This window comes from Nerophis ophidion, linkage group LG28 (assembly GCF_033978795.1).
Source record: "Nerophis ophidion isolate RoL-2023_Sa linkage group LG28, RoL_Noph_v1.0, whole genome shotgun sequence".
Taxonomy (NCBI): domain Eukaryota; kingdom Metazoa; phylum Chordata; class Actinopteri; order Syngnathiformes; family Syngnathidae; genus Nerophis; species Nerophis ophidion.
In genome coordinates this window covers 11,518,653-11,536,246 of record NC_084638.1, presented here as the reverse complement: position 1 = coordinate 11,536,246, position 17,594 = coordinate 11,518,653, and the positions used below count along the sequence as shown (strand labels likewise).

At 39.4% G+C, this 17,594-nt stretch overlaps 2 protein-coding genes across 2 annotated transcripts in view; one reads left to right on the top strand and one right to left on the bottom strand.

The window, feature by feature from the left end:
* LOC133545556 (mitochondrial ubiquitin ligase activator of nfkb 1-A) overlaps positions 1–3,677 on the top strand; it is an 8,742-nt gene extending 5,065 nt beyond the window's left edge. The window contains exon 4 of the mRNA XM_061891260.1: positions 1–3,677. This exon is cut by the window's left edge and continues 1,611 nt beyond it. The gene's annotated coding sequence lies outside the window, so the exon portion shown is untranslated.
* A 59-nt stretch (positions 3,678–3,736) lies between these two features.
* eif2b5 (eukaryotic translation initiation factor 2B, subunit 5 epsilon) overlaps positions 3,737–17,594 on the bottom strand; it is a 45,040-nt gene continuing 31,182 nt past the window's right edge. Inside the window, exons 14-16 of the mRNA XM_061891259.1 lie at positions 13,723–13,848; positions 9,476–9,586; positions 3,737–3,914 (exon numbers count right to left, since the gene is read on the bottom strand). Coding sequence (XP_061747243.1) covers positions 3,852–3,914; positions 9,476–9,586; positions 13,723–13,848 — 300 coding nt within the window. The 3' untranslated portion in view covers positions 3,737–3,851. The remainder of the gene's footprint in view (positions 3,915–9,475; positions 9,587–13,722; positions 13,849–17,594) is intronic.

The following is a 17,594-nucleotide window of genomic DNA, read 5'->3' as shown; positions in this document are numbered from 1 at the left end:
CCAAATTTTTTTGGTCTTTTTTCTTGAATTTTTCCTGTTTTTTTCCCCCACGTAAAAATAAAATAATATTAAAGAAATATTAACTGCATACCGTAGTGTGTCAAAAAATAATTTTCAATTACATATTTAACAGTGTTAATTATGGTTGTTGGAATTTTCCAAATTTTTTTGGTCTTTTTTCTTAAATTTTTCCTGTTTTTTTCCCCACCGTAGTGTGTCAGAAAATAATTTTCAATTACATATTTAGCAGTGTTTATTATGGTGGTTGTAATTTTCCAAATTAATAAGTTAGTATTATTTTTTAAATTAAATTAAAGTATTGTGTATTTTGAGAGCTTCTAACATTTTAGTTCAGGAGTGTCCTAACTTTTTTCACCCAAGGCCGCCTACTGAAAAGTATGTGGGGCCATATTGATATTTTTGTATTTAAAAAAATGCTAAAAATATACTTTGTATTAGTGGTGACCAATGATATTATTATTAATTATTATTAGTTAGAACATTTTAGCTTTTTCTAATTACATACCAATTTTTTGGGTCTTTTTCATAAAGTTTTCCTTTTTTTTCCCCACGTAAAAATAAAATAATATTAAATAAATATTAAGTGCATACATTAGTGTGTCAAAAAATAATCTTCAATTACATATTTAACAGTGTTAATTATGGTTGTTGTAATTTTCCAAATTAATTAAATAAGTTAGTTTTATTTTTTTTATTAAATTAAATTTAAGTATTGTTTATTTTGAGAGCTTCTAACATTTTAGTTCAGGGGTGTCTAAACTTTTTCCACCAGGGGCCACATACTGAAAAGTCAAAAGTATCCGAGGCCATATTGATATTTTACAAAAAAACTCTAAAAATAGACTTTGTATTAGTGGTGACCAATCATATTATTATTAATTATTAGTTAGAAAATTCTAGCTTTTTCTAATTACATACCAATTATTTTTTCTTACATTTTTCCTTGTTTTTCCCCATGTAAAAATAAAATGTTAATAATATGATTGTGTGTCAAAAAATACTCTTCAGTTACACATTTAACAGTGTTTATTATGGTAGTATAAGTTTTTTTTTTTAAATTAAATAAAATTTAAATAGTTTGTTTTGGTGACCAATCATATTATTATTAATTATTAGAACATTTTAGCTTTTTCTAATTACACACCAATTTTTTTTCTCTTTTTTCTTACATGTTCCTGTTGTTTTTCCCCTTGTAAAAATAAAATAATATAAATAATATGATTGCCTAACTGCATACAATAGTGTGTCAAAAATGGTTGTTGTAATCTTACAAATTAATTTAATAAGTTAGTATTATTTTTTTAATTAAATAAAATTCAAGCATTGTTTATTTTGAGAGCTTCCAACATTTTAGTTCAGGGGTGTCTAAACTTTTTCCACCAAGGGCCACATACTGAAAAGTCAAGTATGGGGGGCTGTTTTTGTTTTGAAAAAAAAAAAAAATGCTAAAAACAGATATATAGATTTACAGAACAAACTTTGTGATACAGATAATAACTACGATTATTATTAGTAGTAAAAAAAAAATAGATTTTTATCCTTATTCTAATTTTTCTTCAATGTTCTAACATTTTACTGTTTATTTTAGATGGATACGTTTTTTTAAAAATACACAACTCATTAAATTTTAGCAGACAGATTAGGTATACATGCACAAGGTATCGATATCGGTTCAGTATCGCCAATACCAGCTTGAATATTACTTGTTATCGGATCAGAAAGAAAATCAGCGGTATCTCACATCACTAGTCTTGACTCAAAAAAATGCCTTTTTTTTTCTACTTTATGTATCAACACTACAAATATGCATGGTCTGAATAAGTCAGTCTTAAATTTTTTCTAAATAATCCACTCTGGGATAAATCTAGTGTGCAAGAACTCGAGTCCTGACATGTTTGAAATGAGATCGGACAGAAAATTGTGACCTCTGACCTAATTAATGTATGAACAAACTCCCTCCGAAGGCTTTACTAAACACTGGAATTTACGGAACATGTCCTTTTTTTATTAGGTGTACTATGGAGACCCCAATACTTTTAGCCATTTCATTGAATTATATAGAATTATATTATTTTATTTTATTTTTTAAAATCAAATCAGATGAAAAATAAAAGCGGGTGACGGGAAATATTAAGTACTTTTTATTTTTTGGATGGGATTCATTGGTTTACGCAATGATTGGTGATTAAATACAAGTCAAATATTAAAGCTGCAAGCAGCGATAGACGGGACCAACTTTAGCTGGTGATTCCTGCCTTTACCCAGTCAACATATCTTTACCTGCACAGTACCTACCTTCTCTGCATTGTGTGGTCACGCTGGTGCTTCCTGCTTTTAAGCGGCCATCTTGAGACGGCAGCAGCGCAGCAGCATCAGCGCAGCGGTTCTTTGAAGGCTAGTAAAATCAAAACCGGAGCAGTTATTAAAACTCTTTTCGCAACTTTTAATCAGAAGGGTTCACTCTCTCTCCTGTGCGAGTTTGAAGCCGACACAACAAACGCGCTCAGAGGAGATACTGTTTGAAAAAAAGTGACAGGTTTTTTACAAAACTCTTGTTTTGAAGGCGTAATTGCCAACTTCCTGTTGATTTTTGCTGTAGGATTAAAATGTAGGTCTAAGTGAGACCTACATAGAGGTTTTTGTTTCATGTCTCTACGACATTCCTACCGGGAGTTACAAGCAGTTTTGTCTGTGTTTTTCTTCCTAGGAGAAGTTTTGTCTGTGTTTTTTTCCTAGGGGCGTTAGAGCGCAATTTTGAGTTTTGGGGTTTGTTTTTTTAATTAAATCACAATGTTCGCCAATCCTGATGTGTGTGTTAAATTTGGTGAGTTTTGAAGGATTTTAAGGGGGTCAAATTACAGCTCAAAGAGACAAAAACAAAACATTTTGGGAAACTTTTGTTTTGAAGGCGTTTTTGCCAACTTCCTGTTGAATTTTGCTGAAGGATGTCAGTTTATGAAATCTAGGTCTAAGTGAGACCCACAGAGGTTTTTGTTTCATGTCTCTACGACATTCGTAACGGAAGTTACAAGCAGTTTTGTTTGTGTTTTTTCCTAGGGGGCGCTAGAGCGCAATTTTGAGTTTTGGGTTTGTTTTTTATTAAATCACAATGTTCGCCAGTCCTGTTGTGTGTGTTAAATTTGGTGAGTTTTGAAGCATTTTAAAGGGGGTCAAATTACAGCTCAAAGAGGCAAAAATGAAATTTTTGGGGGAAAACTTTTGTTTTGAAGGGTTTTTTTCCAACTTCCTGTTGAATTATGCTGAAGGATGTCAGTTTATGAAATATAGGTCTAAGTGAGACCCACAGAGGTTTTTGTTCCATGTCTCTACGACATTCCTAATGGAAGTTACAAGCAGTTTTGTTTGTGTTTTTTCCTATTTGTCAAATTTGGTGAGTTTTGAAGCATGTTAAGGGGGTCAAATTACTGCTCAAAGAGGCGGCGGTATAATAATAATAATAAAACCTTAGAAATACGATAGCTCCCTCTGTCCCAAAGGGACATTTGGTCCCTAATTAATAGCAATGTGACGAAATGTGAATTTAAAACATTGTGATTTGCTGTTTTGTCAGTCATAAAAGGAAATTGCTGATAAGGGATTATTGTGACCGGTGCATTTTAACATTGTAAACATAAAAATGGTTGTTTTTACCCCAATATTCGGATATTGTCTCTTTTTTTTAAGCCTGGTTGTGAAACTGATTTGCGTGAGGGAGTTTCCACGTTGCACGCTTTTTTATTTTGGAACGTTTCCTTCACAGCACACAAAAGGTGGCGGTATAAGTTAAAACTGGGCATTACGTGCAAGAAGAGAGTTTTGGTCTCCGCCGGCTATTCTTCATCTCCCCCCGAGGACTCCTCGGCTTCCTCAAGCCACTGGATGAACTTCTGAAGCTGCAGGGCAGACAAAAGATGATTGATAGTTGTAGACGACGACCACCTAGTCCCCCCGGGTACTGCACTTTTTTTTTTTTCCAATGTTGTCTTTCATTCACAATCCTTTTGTAAGACAAGCACCCGCTGTGTGTGTGTGTGTGTGGGGGGGGGGGGGGGGGGGGGTTGTGGCCCGCGGGCCTGCGGAGAAAGCAGGGCGTGTCAGGACCGGCCTCGAGATTAGCGGCAGGTGAGTAGGTGACACAGCTGTGAGTGTTTGTCTGATCACCTGTCGCTCTGTTAAAGGCAGCAGTCGGGAAGGAGAAAGGGGTTCGTTGATGGTGGTTGGAGAGCTATTGTCTGGACTTTCACTGTTATATTAGATCCACTATGGACTGGACTCTCACTATTATTTTAGATCCACTATGGACTGGACTCTCACTATTATGTTAGATCCACTATGGACTGGACTCTCACTATTATGTTAGATCCACTATGGACTGGACTCTCTCACTATTATGTTAGATCCAGTATGGACTGGACTTTCACTGTTATATTAGATCCACTATGGACTGGACTCTCACTCTATTATGTTAGATCCACTATGGACTGGACTCTCACTCTATTATGTTAGATCCACTATGGACTGGACTTTCACACTATTATGTTAGATCCACTATGGACTGGACTTTCACTGTTATATTAGATCCACTATGGACTGGACTCTCACTATTATGTTAGATCCACTATGGACTGGTCTCTCACTATTATGTTAGATTCACTATGGACTGGACTCTCTCACTATTATGTTAGATCCACTATGGACTGGACTCTCACTATTATGTTAGATCCACTATGGACTGGTCTCTCACTATTATGTTAGATCCACTATGGACTGGACTCTCTCACTATTATGTTAGATCCACTATGGACTGGACTCTCTCACTATTATGTTAGATCCACTGTGGACTGGACTCTCATTATTATATTAGATCCACTATGGACTGGACTCTCATTATTATATTAGATCCACTATGGACTGGACTCTCATTATTATATTAGATCCACTATGGACTGGACTCTCTCACTATTATGTTAGATCCACTATGGACTGGACTCTCATTATTATATTAGATCCACTATGGACTGGACTCTCTCACTATTATGTTAGATCCACTATGGACTGGACTCTCTCACTATTATGTTAGATTCACTATGGACTGGACTCTCATTATTATATTAGATCCACTATGGACTGGACTCTCACTCTATTATGTTAGATCCACTATGGACTGGACTCTCACACTATTATGTTAGATCCACTATGGACTGGACTCTCACTATTATGTTAGATCCACTATGGACTGGACTCTCACTATTATGTTAGATCCACAATGGACTGGACTCTCACTATTATGTTAGATCCACTATGGACTGGATTCTCACAATATTGTGTTAGAGCCACTATGGACTGGACTCTGACTATTATGTTAGATCCAGTATGGACTGGACTCTGACTATTATGTTAGAACCACTATGGACTGGATTCTCACAATATTGTGTTAGAGCCACTATGGACTGGACTCTGACTATTATGTTAGATCCACTATGGACTGGACTCTGATTATTATGTTAGATCCACTATGGACTGGACTCTCACTATTATGTTAGATCCACTATGGACTAAACTCTCACTATTATGTTAGATCCACTATGGACTGGACTCTGACTACTATGTTAGACCCACTATGAACTGGACTCTGACTATTATGTTAGATCCACTATGGACTGGACTGTGACTATTATGTTAGACCCACTATGGACTGGACTCTCACTATTATGTTAGATCCACTATGGACTGAACTCTCACTATTATGTTAGATCCACTATGGACTGGACTCTCTCACTATTATGTTAGATCCACTATGGACTGGACTTTCACTGTTATATTAGATCCACTATGGACTGGACTCTCACTATTATGTTAGATCCACTATGGACTGGTCTCTCACTATTATGTTAGATTCACTATGGACTGGACTCTCTCACTATTATGTTAGATCCACTATGGACTGGACTCTCACTATTATGTTAGATCCACTATGGACTGGTCTCTCACTATTATGTTAGATCCACTATGGACTGGACTCTCTCACTATTATGTTAGATCCACTATGGACTGGACTCTCTCACTATTATGTTAGATCCACTGTGGACTGGACTCTCATTATTATATTAGATCCACTATGGACTGGACTCTCATTATTATATTAGATCCACTATGGACTGGACTCTCATTATTATATTAGATCCACTATGGACTGGACTCTCTCACTATTATGTTAGATCCACTATGGACTGGACTCTCATTATTATATTAGATCCACTATGGACTGGACTCTCACTCTATTATGTTAGATCCACTATGGACTGGACTCTCACACTATTATGTTAGATCCACTATGGACTGGACTCTCACTATTATGTTAGATCCACTATGGACTGGACTCTCACTATTATGTTAGATCCACAATGGACTGGACTCTCACTATTATGTTAGATCCACTATGGACTGGATTCTCACAATATTGTGTTAGAGCCACTATGGACTGGACTCTGACTATTATGTTAGATCCAGTATGGACTGGACTCTGACTATTATGTTAGAACCACTATGGACTGGATTCTCACAATATTGTGTTAGAGCCACTATGGACTGGACTCTGACTATTATGTTAGATCCACTATGGACTGGACTCTGACTATTATGTTAGATCCACTATGGACTGGACTCTCACTATTATGTTAGATCCACTATGGACTAAACTCTCACTATTATGTTAGATCCACTATGGACTGGACTCTGACTACTATGTTAGACCCACTATGAACTGGACTCTGACTATTATGTTAGATCCACTATGGACTGGACTGTGACTATTATGTTAGACCCACTATGGACTGGACTCTCACTATTATGTTAGATCCACTATGGACTGAACTCTCACTATTATGTTAGATCCACTATGGACTGGACTCTCTCACTATTATGTTAGATCCACTATGGACTGGACTTTCACTGTTATATTAGATCCACTATGGACTGGACTCTCACTATTATGTTAGATCCACTATGGACTGGTCTCTCACTATTATGTTAGATTCACTATGGACTGGACTCTCTCACTATTATGTTAGATCCACTATGGACTGGACTCTCACTATTATGTTAGATCCACTATGGACTGGTCTCTCACTATTATGTTAGATCCACTATGGACTGGACTCTCTCACTATTATGTTAGATCCACTATGGACTGGACTCTCTCACTATTATGTTAGATCCACTGTGGACTGGACTCTCATTATTATATTAGATCCACTATGGACTGGACTCTCATTATTATATTAGATCCACTATGGACTGGACTCTCATTATTATATTAGATCCACTATGGACTGGACTCTCTCACTATTATGTTAGATCCACTATGGACTGGACTCTCATTATTATATTAGATCCACTATGGACTGGACTCTCTCACTATTATGTTAGATCCACTATGGACTGGACTCTCTCACTATTATGTTAGATTCACTATGGACTGGACTCTCATTATTATATTAGATCCACTATGGACTGGACTCTCACTCTATTATGTTAGATCCACTATGGACTGGACTCTCACACTATTATGTTAGATCCACTATGGACTGGACTCTCACTATTATGTTAGATCCACTATGGACTGGACTCTCACTATTATGTTAGATCCACAATGGACTGGACTCTCACTATTATGTTAGATCCACTATGGACTGGATTCTCACAATATTGTGTTAGAGCCACTATGGACTGGACTCTGACTATTATGTTAGATCCAGTATGGACTGGACTCTGACTATTATGTTAGAACCACTATGGACTGGATTCTCACAATATTGTGTTAGAGCCACTATGGACTGGACTCTGACTATTATGTTAGATCCACTATGGACTGGACTCTGACTATTATGTTAGATCCACTATGGACTGGACTCTCACTATTATGTTAGATCCACTATGGACTAAACTCTCACTATTATGTTAGATCCACTATGGACTGGACTCTGACTATTATGTTAGATCCACTATGGACTGGACTGTGACTATTATGTTAGACCCACTATGGACTGGACTCTCACTATTATGTTAGATCCACTATGGACTGAACTCTCACTATTATGTTAGATCCACTATGGACTGGACTCTCTCACTATTATGTTAGATCCACTATGGACTGGACTCTGACTACTATGTTAGACCCACTATGAACTGGACTCTGACTATTATGTTAGATCCACTATGGACTGGACTGTGACTATTATGTTAGACCAACTATGGACTGGACTCTGACTATTATGTTCGATCCACTATGGACTGGACTCTCTCACTATTATGTTAGATCCACTATGGACTGGACTCTCACTATTATGTTAGACCCATTATGGACTGGACTCTGACTATTATGTTAGATCCACTATGGACTGGGCTTTCACAATATTACAGTATGTTAGACCCAATCGACGTCCATTGCATCCAGTCTCCCTTAGAGGGTTGGGGGGGTCACCCACATCTGCGGCCCTCTCCAAGGTTTCTCAGTCATTTCACATTGACATCCCACTGGGTTGAGAGTTTTTCCTTGCCCTCATGTGGGCTCTGAACCGCGGATGTCATTGTGGCTTGTGCAGCCCTTTGAGACACTTGTGATTTAGGGCTGTATAAATAAACACTGAAGGATTGATGAAGGCTGCAGCAGAAAAGGCTCCCCAGTCGTCTTGGACTCCATGCCACTGGACCCTGACCTGTCGAGGATCGTTTGGTGACAGTCTGTTCACCAGTTTCCCCACGTTAAAAACCAAGTCACACACAGGCATCCTCCATAAAAGAGATACACCCCCTACCAGGAGGATAGTCATACTCGCTTCGAGTGACCGCCGATGATGACGTGCTGTGCATAAAGAAAATCATGTCCGTTTTTTTCTTACGTGGGTATTGTGAACGAAAGGCAAAGTTTAAAAAAAAAAAAAATGCAGTTTCCCTTTAAACCTCTAAAGGCTTAGTGGCCACATGCGTGGACAGCACCTTTTAGCTCTTATTTCCAAAATTGTGTACACTACTGAATTGGGGTCTTGTGGACACTTATACTGCCATCTGGTGGTGTCAGAAGCGTATAACATACAATGTAATTTGGGAAAAAAAAGTGTAAAAATAAGAATTCGCATGTCACTAAACATGTACACGTGTGTGTACTTATGGACTAAGTACATCATATCAAAAGGTAATTCTAATGTTTTTATTCTAATTAGGGTCCAATAAGCCCAAATAGCAAAGAGAAATAAAAAAAGCGTGTCAACAAACAGCTTTGGCCTTAAGAGGTTAAGCAACAGATGGTTCTATAACATGCGTTGGCGATTCTTCCTAATAAGGCATTTTTGTCTTGTGTCGACAAAACACTACAAAAGTCGCCACATGACCTTTTTCACAAAATGTTTACAATTTTCAAAAAGGTGTAACTAACAGGTGTGGAGTGCAGACTTACCCCCTGGTTCTTGCGCAGCTGTTTGCTCTTGTCAGTTGTGTCTCCTTGGGAGAACCAGCGAAGGATCATCTCCTCCTCCAGGATCTCCAGCTGGTACATGGTCATTAGGATCTAGGTGACGGTGAAAAAAAAATAAAAAATGGAAGCTTTACATCTCTACATTTCGGCCTGAGCGAGCACCAAGTTCTGGAATAACCTGCCTCGAATTCTCACCGGCATTGATAGTCAACAGGTTTTTTTTAAAAAGGAAAGTCGTATTTTATCCGAGTTTATTTGTTGATGATTTTTGTTTGGTTTTGGTTTTGTATTGTGCAGTTATATAGTTGTGCTCATAAGTTTACATACCCTGGGAAAATTTAGGATTTCTTGGCCGAGTCGCCAGAAGAAAGCCATTTCTGCGCAAATGTCACAAAGTATCCAGATTACATGACACCAAACAGCACGGAGACAAGCCTCAAAACTTCTGGAACAAAGTCATTTGGAATGATGAGACCAAAGTTGAACTTTTTGGCCACTCGACCATGCAGCCCATTTTTCAAGTGCCTCCTTATTGTGAATGAGAGAGAGAGAGAGAGAGAGAGAGAGAGAGAGAGAGAGAGAGAGAGAGAGAGAGAGAGAGAGAGAGAGAGAGAGAAATAGAGATATATATAAATAGAGAGAGAGAGAGAGAGAGAGAGACAGACAGCCAGACAGACAGCCAGACAGACAGACAGATAGAGAGACAGATACATACATCGAGAGAGACAGAGCGAGATAGATATATAGATAGAAAGAGAGAGAGAGATAGATAGATAGATACAGACATAGATAGATGGATAGATAAATAGATGGATAGAGAGAGATAGATAGAGACAGATAGATTGAGAGAGACAGAGAGAGATAGAAAGACAGAGATATATATAAATAGAGAGAGAGAGATATATAGATAGAGACAGAGAGATAGAGATAGACAGAGGGAAAGACAGAGAGAGACAGAAAGAGATGGATAGAGATAGATAGAGAGACAGAGAGTGATAGATAGATAGATATAAAGACACAGAGAGAGAGAGAGAGATAGAGAGACGGAGAGCGAGAGAGACTGCGAGATAGAGATACATACATAGAGACAGAGACATAGATAGATAGATAAAGAGAGAGATGTAGATAGAGAGACAGAGAGAAACAGACAGACAGACAGAGAGAGACAGATAGAGACAAAGAGAGAGACAGAGAGAGAGAGACATATAAAGAGAGATAGTTACATAGATAGAAAGATAGAGAGACAGAGAGAGAGAGATGGATAGTAGATAGATAGATAGATAAATAGATAGATAGATAGATAGAAACAGAGAGAGACACAGAGAGAGAGAGAGAGAGAGAGAGAGAGAGAGAGAGACAGATAGATAGAGACAAAAAGAGGGAGGGAGACAGAGAGATAGATAGATAGAGAGAGATATAGATAGAGACAGGGAGATAGACAGGCAGAGAGAGAGAGAGACAGATAGATAGAGAGACAAAGAGAGAGAGAGAGAGAGAGATAGAGAGAGATAGCTACATAGATAGATAGAGAGAGAGACAGAGAGAGATAGCTACATAGCTACATAGATAGAGAGAGACACAGAGAGAGAGAGAGATAGAGATAGAGAGAGATAACTACATAGCTACATAGATAGATAGAGACAGAGAGAGAGAGAGAGACGGATAGAGACAAAAAGAGAGACAGGGAGAGAGAGAGACAGAGAGATAGATAGATATAGATAGAGACAGACAGACAGAGAGAGATAGATAGAGACAGATAGATAGAGACAGACAGACAGACAGACAGACAGACAGACAGACAGATAGATAGACAGACAGACGGACAGACAGACAGATAGATAGACAGAGAGATAGATAGGACTCTTCATTTACCCTGGAGTCTGGAGCTGTGGAGACCCACTGCCAGTTAGAGTGAAGAGTGTTGCCCTGGAGAATACATCAGTCCTGGAGGAGTGTCTCCCCTGCCATGAATTGATTAACGTGGACCCCGAATTAAACAAGTTGAAAAACGTATTAGAGTCATTTAGAGGTCAATTATACGGAATATGTACTGTGCTATCTACTAATAAAAGTTTCAATCAATCAATCAATGCGCTCCTCGACTACGGTCTGGGAGCCGGAAGCAGGAAAGGTGCAACACATGTTTGACGTGTTGTCAGAAGCAGCTGCTGAACAATATCGGCAAACCTCCGTCATCCATTGTTGTATCACGCAGCCAAAGTGTTCCCAAACGGAAGTTCTTAGAGTGGAACATTATCACCAGACCTATGTAAGCGTCAATATATACCTTGATGGTGCGGAAAAAAGACCATATATTTTTTAAACTGATTTCCGAACTCTAAATGGGTGAATTTTGGCGAATTAAACGCCTGTTTATCGCTCTGGAGGGGATGACGTCAGAACGTGACGTCGCCGAGGTAATACAGCCGCCATTTTCATTTTCAACACATTGTAAACATTGGGTCTCAGCTCTGTTATTTTCCGTTTTTTCGACTATTTTTGGAACCTTGTAGACATCATGCCTCGTCGGTGTGTTGTCGGAGGGTGTAACAACACTAACAGGGAGGGATTCAAGTTGCACCACTGGCCCGAAGATGCCAAAGTGTCTGCCGCCAGACCACCATTGAATGTGCCAGAGTGTCTCCACATTTTACATGGCACAGAGATGTATGAATAACCTGCAGATGCATTTGTAACAATAAAGTCAACGAAATCACAAAGGTGAGTTTTGTTGATGTTGACTTATGTGCTAATCAGACATATTTGGTCGCGGCGTGACTGTCAGCTAATCGATGCTAACATGCTACGCTAATCGACGCTAACATGCTATTTACCGGCAGTGGTAAAGCAGACATGGCTCAGAGATGTATGGATAACCTGCAGATGTATTTGCAACGATAAAGTCACAGAAATCACAAAGGTGAGTTTTGTTGATGTTGACTGCCAGCTAATTGATGCTAACATGCTACGCTAATCGACGCTAACATGCTATTTACCGGCGATGCTAAGGCAGACATGACACAGAGATGTATGGATAACCTGCAGATGCATTTGCAACGATAAAGTCAACGAAATCACAAAGGTGAGTTTTGTTGATGTTGTTGACTTATGTGCTAATCAGACATATTTGGTCGCGGCGTGACTGCCAGCTAATCGATGCTAACATGCTACGCTAATCGACGCTAACGTGCTATTTACCGGCGGTGCTAAAGCAGACGTGGCACAGAGATGTATAGATATCCTGCAGATGCATTTGCAACTATATTACGTTTCCTTCCACCCGCATTTAATGCGAAACAAACACTTACCGATCGACGGATTTAAGTTGCTCCAGTGTCACGAGATGCGAAAGTCCTGATCGTTTGGTCCGCACATTTTACCGGCGATGCTAACGCAGCTATTCGGCCATGCTATGGCTATGAATAGCGTCAATAGCTTCAGTTTCTTCTTCAAAACTTTCCTACTCAAACCATCCGTTTCAATACATGCGTAATCTCTTGAATCGCTTAAGCCGCTGAAATCCGAGTCTGAATCCGAGCTAATGTCGCTATATCTTGCTGTGCTAATCGCCGTTGTTTGTTTACATTGGCAGCACTGTATGACGTCACAGGGAAATGGATAGTGGCATCGCAAAATAGCAAAAATCGAGCACTTTAAAGCTTTTTTTAGGGATATTCAGAGACTGGTAAAATTTGGAAAAAAACTTCAAAAAATACAACAAGCCACTGGGAAATGATTTTTATTGTTTTTAACCCTTTTGAAATTGTGATCATGTTCCCCTTTAACGAGGCAGGAGGGTCTTCCGGTTCTGGCTTTTACATGTTGTCCTAGCCCGGTCGCTGCTAGCATGTGTACTCGTTCGGTACACCTCCGAACCGAATCGAAACCCCCGTACCGAAACGGTTCAATCCAAATACACGTACCGTTACACTCCTACTCCCAGGGTATGTAAACTTATGAGCACGACTGTATTTATATGGTAATTATTATTCTGTGACTGTAAATTGTTTGCTTATTTATGCTTTTATTTGTTTCTGTATTGTGTCGTTATAATTATATACTTTTACTTGTAATTGTATTGAGTTTGTGGACCCCAGGAAGACTCGTGGGTTGTTGTGGCAACCAGCTCATGGGGATCCCTAATAAAAATCAAATCAAGCGAAGCGTCAAGTGGGCGATAGAGGCGTCGACCTCCACACCACGCCGCTATTATCATTGACGAGCCTCACCTTGCACATGGCCACCCAGTGGCTGTCCTGCTCCAGGAAGTGCTCCTCAAAAGCCGACAGACAATCCAGCTGGTCCCGGGACCTCTTCACGTAGTTCTTAAAGACGGGCGACCATTTCTTCAATAACTGAGGACGAAGCCAAAAGTTTTTGTTAGGGGCTGCTTATTCTCGAAAGAAAAGTGACAAAAGTTAGACTTTGACAAACTTTATTGATCCACACAAAGGATGGAAAGGATAATGCCGGTATAAAGTAGACTAAAAATGTGCCATAGTTGCAATATAAAATGTAACATATTTAATATTTACATATCGTTGGTAGAGTGGCCGTGCCAGCAACTAGAGGGTTCCAAGTTCGATCCCCGCCTCTGCTATCCTAGTCACTGCCGTTGTGTCCTTGGGCAAGACACTTTACCCTGTGCCACCCACTCTGGTTTAAAAATATAACTTAAGATATCGGGTTTCACTGCGTAAAAGCGCTTTGAGTCGCTAGAGAAAAGCGCTATATAAAAAATATAATTCACATATATACAGTATGTATATATGTACAAACCCGGTTTCCATATGAGTTGGGATATTGTATTAGATGTAAATATAAACGGAATACAATGATTTGCAAATCCATTTCAACCCATATTCAGTTGAATGCACTACAACAGGGGTGTCAAACTCAAATACAGAGTGGGCCAAAATTTAAAACTGAACAAAGCCGCGGGCCAAGGTTGAACAAATTAACCTTTTAATAGGGACCCAAACAAGTTTTGCATTGAGCATTGAACAAGCAAGGCTTATATACAGTAACTTTATAGTGACATGCAAAATCGAGTTTCAAATAATAATAATAATAATAATAATGATAATAAAAATATCAATGGCATATCAAATAAAATTGAAATACAAATTTAATGCATCTTCTATTTGCAGCCTTCTGAGGTAAATATCAAAATATATTGTAGCGTCCCGAAAGAGTTAGTGCTGCAAGGGGTTCTGGGTATTTGTTCTGTTGTGTTTATGTTTTGTTACAGTGCAGATGTTCTCCCGGAATGTGTTTGTCATTCTTGTTTGGTGTGAGTTCACAGTGTGGCGCTTATTTGTAACAGTGTTAAAGTTGTTTATACGGCCACCCTCAGTGTGACCTGTATGGCTGTTGACCAAGTATGGCTTGCATTCACTTATGCGTGTGTAATAGCTGCATATATTATGCGAGTGAGACTGCACGCTGTTAGTATGGAGGAAATGCGGACGTGACGACAGGTTGTAGAGAATGCTAAAGGCAGTGCCTTTAAGGCACGCCCTCAATATTGTTGTCAGGGTGAAAATCGGGAGAATGCTTGCTTGCCCCGGGAGATTTTCAGGAGGGGCACTGAACTTCGGGAGGATTGGCAAGTGTGAGAAATTTGGCGCCGAAAAGGGGGGGTAAAGGAGACGGATTTTAGGGGCCCATGATGGAGGGGGGCCCAGAGTGGCCCCTAATGATGATGAAATTATATGAAATTATGTGTTGGGGGCCCTGTAAAGACTCTTTTCATGGGGCCCAAAATCCCTAGCGTCGCCCCTGGTTACAGCGGCACCGTTAAATTACACGGCCAAATTAAATTACACGGCGGGCCAGATTTGGCCCGCGGGACAGAGTTTGACACCCATGCGCCACAAGGACAAGATATTTGATGTTCAAACTCAAACTTTATTTTTTTTTTGCAAATAATAATTAACTTAAAATTTCATGGCTGCAGCACGTGCCAAAGTAGTTGGGAAAGGGCATGTTCACCACTGTGTTTCATCACCCTTTCTTTTAACAACACTCAATAAACGTTTAGGAACTGAGGAAAGTAATTGTTGAAGCTTTGAAAGTGGAATTCTTTCCCATTCTTGTTTTATGTACAGCTTAAGTTGTTCAACAGTCCGGGGTCTCCGCTGTCGTATTTATCGGTTCATAATGTGCCACGCATTTTTAATGGGAGACAGGTTTGGACTGCAGGCGGGCCAGGAAAGTACTCGCACTCTTTTACTACGAAACCACGCTGTTGTAACACGTGGTTTGGCATTGTTTTGCTGAAATAAGCAGGGGCGTCCATGAGAACGTTGCCTGGATGCCAACATATGTTGCTCCAAAACCTGTATGTACCTTTCAGCATTAACGGTGCCTTCACAGATGTGTAAGTTACCCATGCCTTGGGCACTAATACACCCCCACATCATCACGGATGCTGGCTTTTCAACTTTGCGCTTAGAACAATCCACGTGGTTCTTTTTCTCTTGGATCCGAAGGACACAATGTCCACAGTTTTCGAAAACAATTTGAAATGTGGACTCGTCGGACCACAGAACACTTTCGCACTTTGCATCAGTCCATCTTGGATGAGCTCGGGCCCCAGCCAAGCCGGCGGCGTTTCTGGGTGTTGTTGATAAATGGTTTTGGCTTTGCATAGTAGAGTTTTAACTTGCACTTACGGATGTAGCGACAAATTGTCGTTACTGACAATGGTTTTCTGAAGTGTTCCGGAGCCCATGTGGTGATATCAATTACACACTGTCGATTTTTGAGGCAGTACCGCCTGATGGATCGAAGTTCACATATGTGCAGTGATTTCTTAAGTTTTTCTGAACCTTTTGATGATACTAGAGACCGTAGATGGTGAAATCACTAAATTCCTTAGAGTAGCTAATTGAGGAACTTAGTTTTTAAACTGTTATTTGTTGACAAAGCAGTGAACCCTCGCCCCGTCCTTGTTTGCGACCAACTGAGCATTTCATGGAAGCTGCTTTTTTATACGCAATCATGGTACCCACCCGTTCCCAATTAGCCTGTTCACCTGTGGCATGTTCTAAATAAGTATTTGATGAGCATTCCTCAACTTTCAGTCTTTTTTGCCACTTGTGCCAGCTTTGTTGAAACATCTTGCTAATATTTGCAAAAAATAAAGTTCCCCCTGTTGGAACATTAAATATCTTGTCTTTGCAGCCTATTCAATTGAATACAAGTTGAAAAAAATATAGCAAATCATTGTATTCTGTTTTTATGTACCATTTACACAACGTGACAACTTCACTGGTTTTGGGTTTTTGTATACAGTGGGGCAAAAAAGTATTTAGTCAGCCCCCGATTGTGCAAGTTCTCCCACTTCAAAGGATGAAAGAGGTCTGTAATTTTCATCATAGGTACACTTCAACCGTGAGAGACAGAATGTGAAAAAAAAAAATCCAGGAATTCACATTGTAGGAATTTTAAAGAATTTATTTGTAAATTATGGTGGAAAATAAGTATTTGGTCAACCATTCAAAGCTCTCACTGATGGAAGGAGGTTTTGGCTCAAAATCTCACGATACATGGCCCCATTCATTCTTTCCTTAACACGGATCAATCGTCTTGTCCCCTTAGCAGAAAAACAGCCCCAAAGCATGATGTTTCCACCCCCATGCTTCACAGTAGTTATGGTGTTCTTGGGATGCAACTCAGTATTCTTCTTCCATCCAAACACGACGAGTTGAGTTCATACCAAAATGGATACATGAATGATACAGCAGAGGATTGGAGAATGTCATGTGGTCAGATGAAACCAAAATAGAACTTTTTGGTATAAACCCAACTCGTCGTGTTTGGAGGAAGAAGAATACTGAGTTGCATCCCAAGAACACCATACCTACTGTGAAGCATGGGGGTGGAAACATCATGCTTTGGGGTTGTTTTTCGGCTAAGGGGACAGGACGATGGATCCGTGTTAAGGAAAGAATGAATGATTTTTGAGCCAAAACCTCCTTCCATCAGTGAGAGCTTTGAATGGTTGACCAAATACTTATTTTCCACCATAATTTACAAATAAATTCTTTAAAATCCGACAATGTGAATTCCTGGATTTTTTTGTCACATTCTGTCT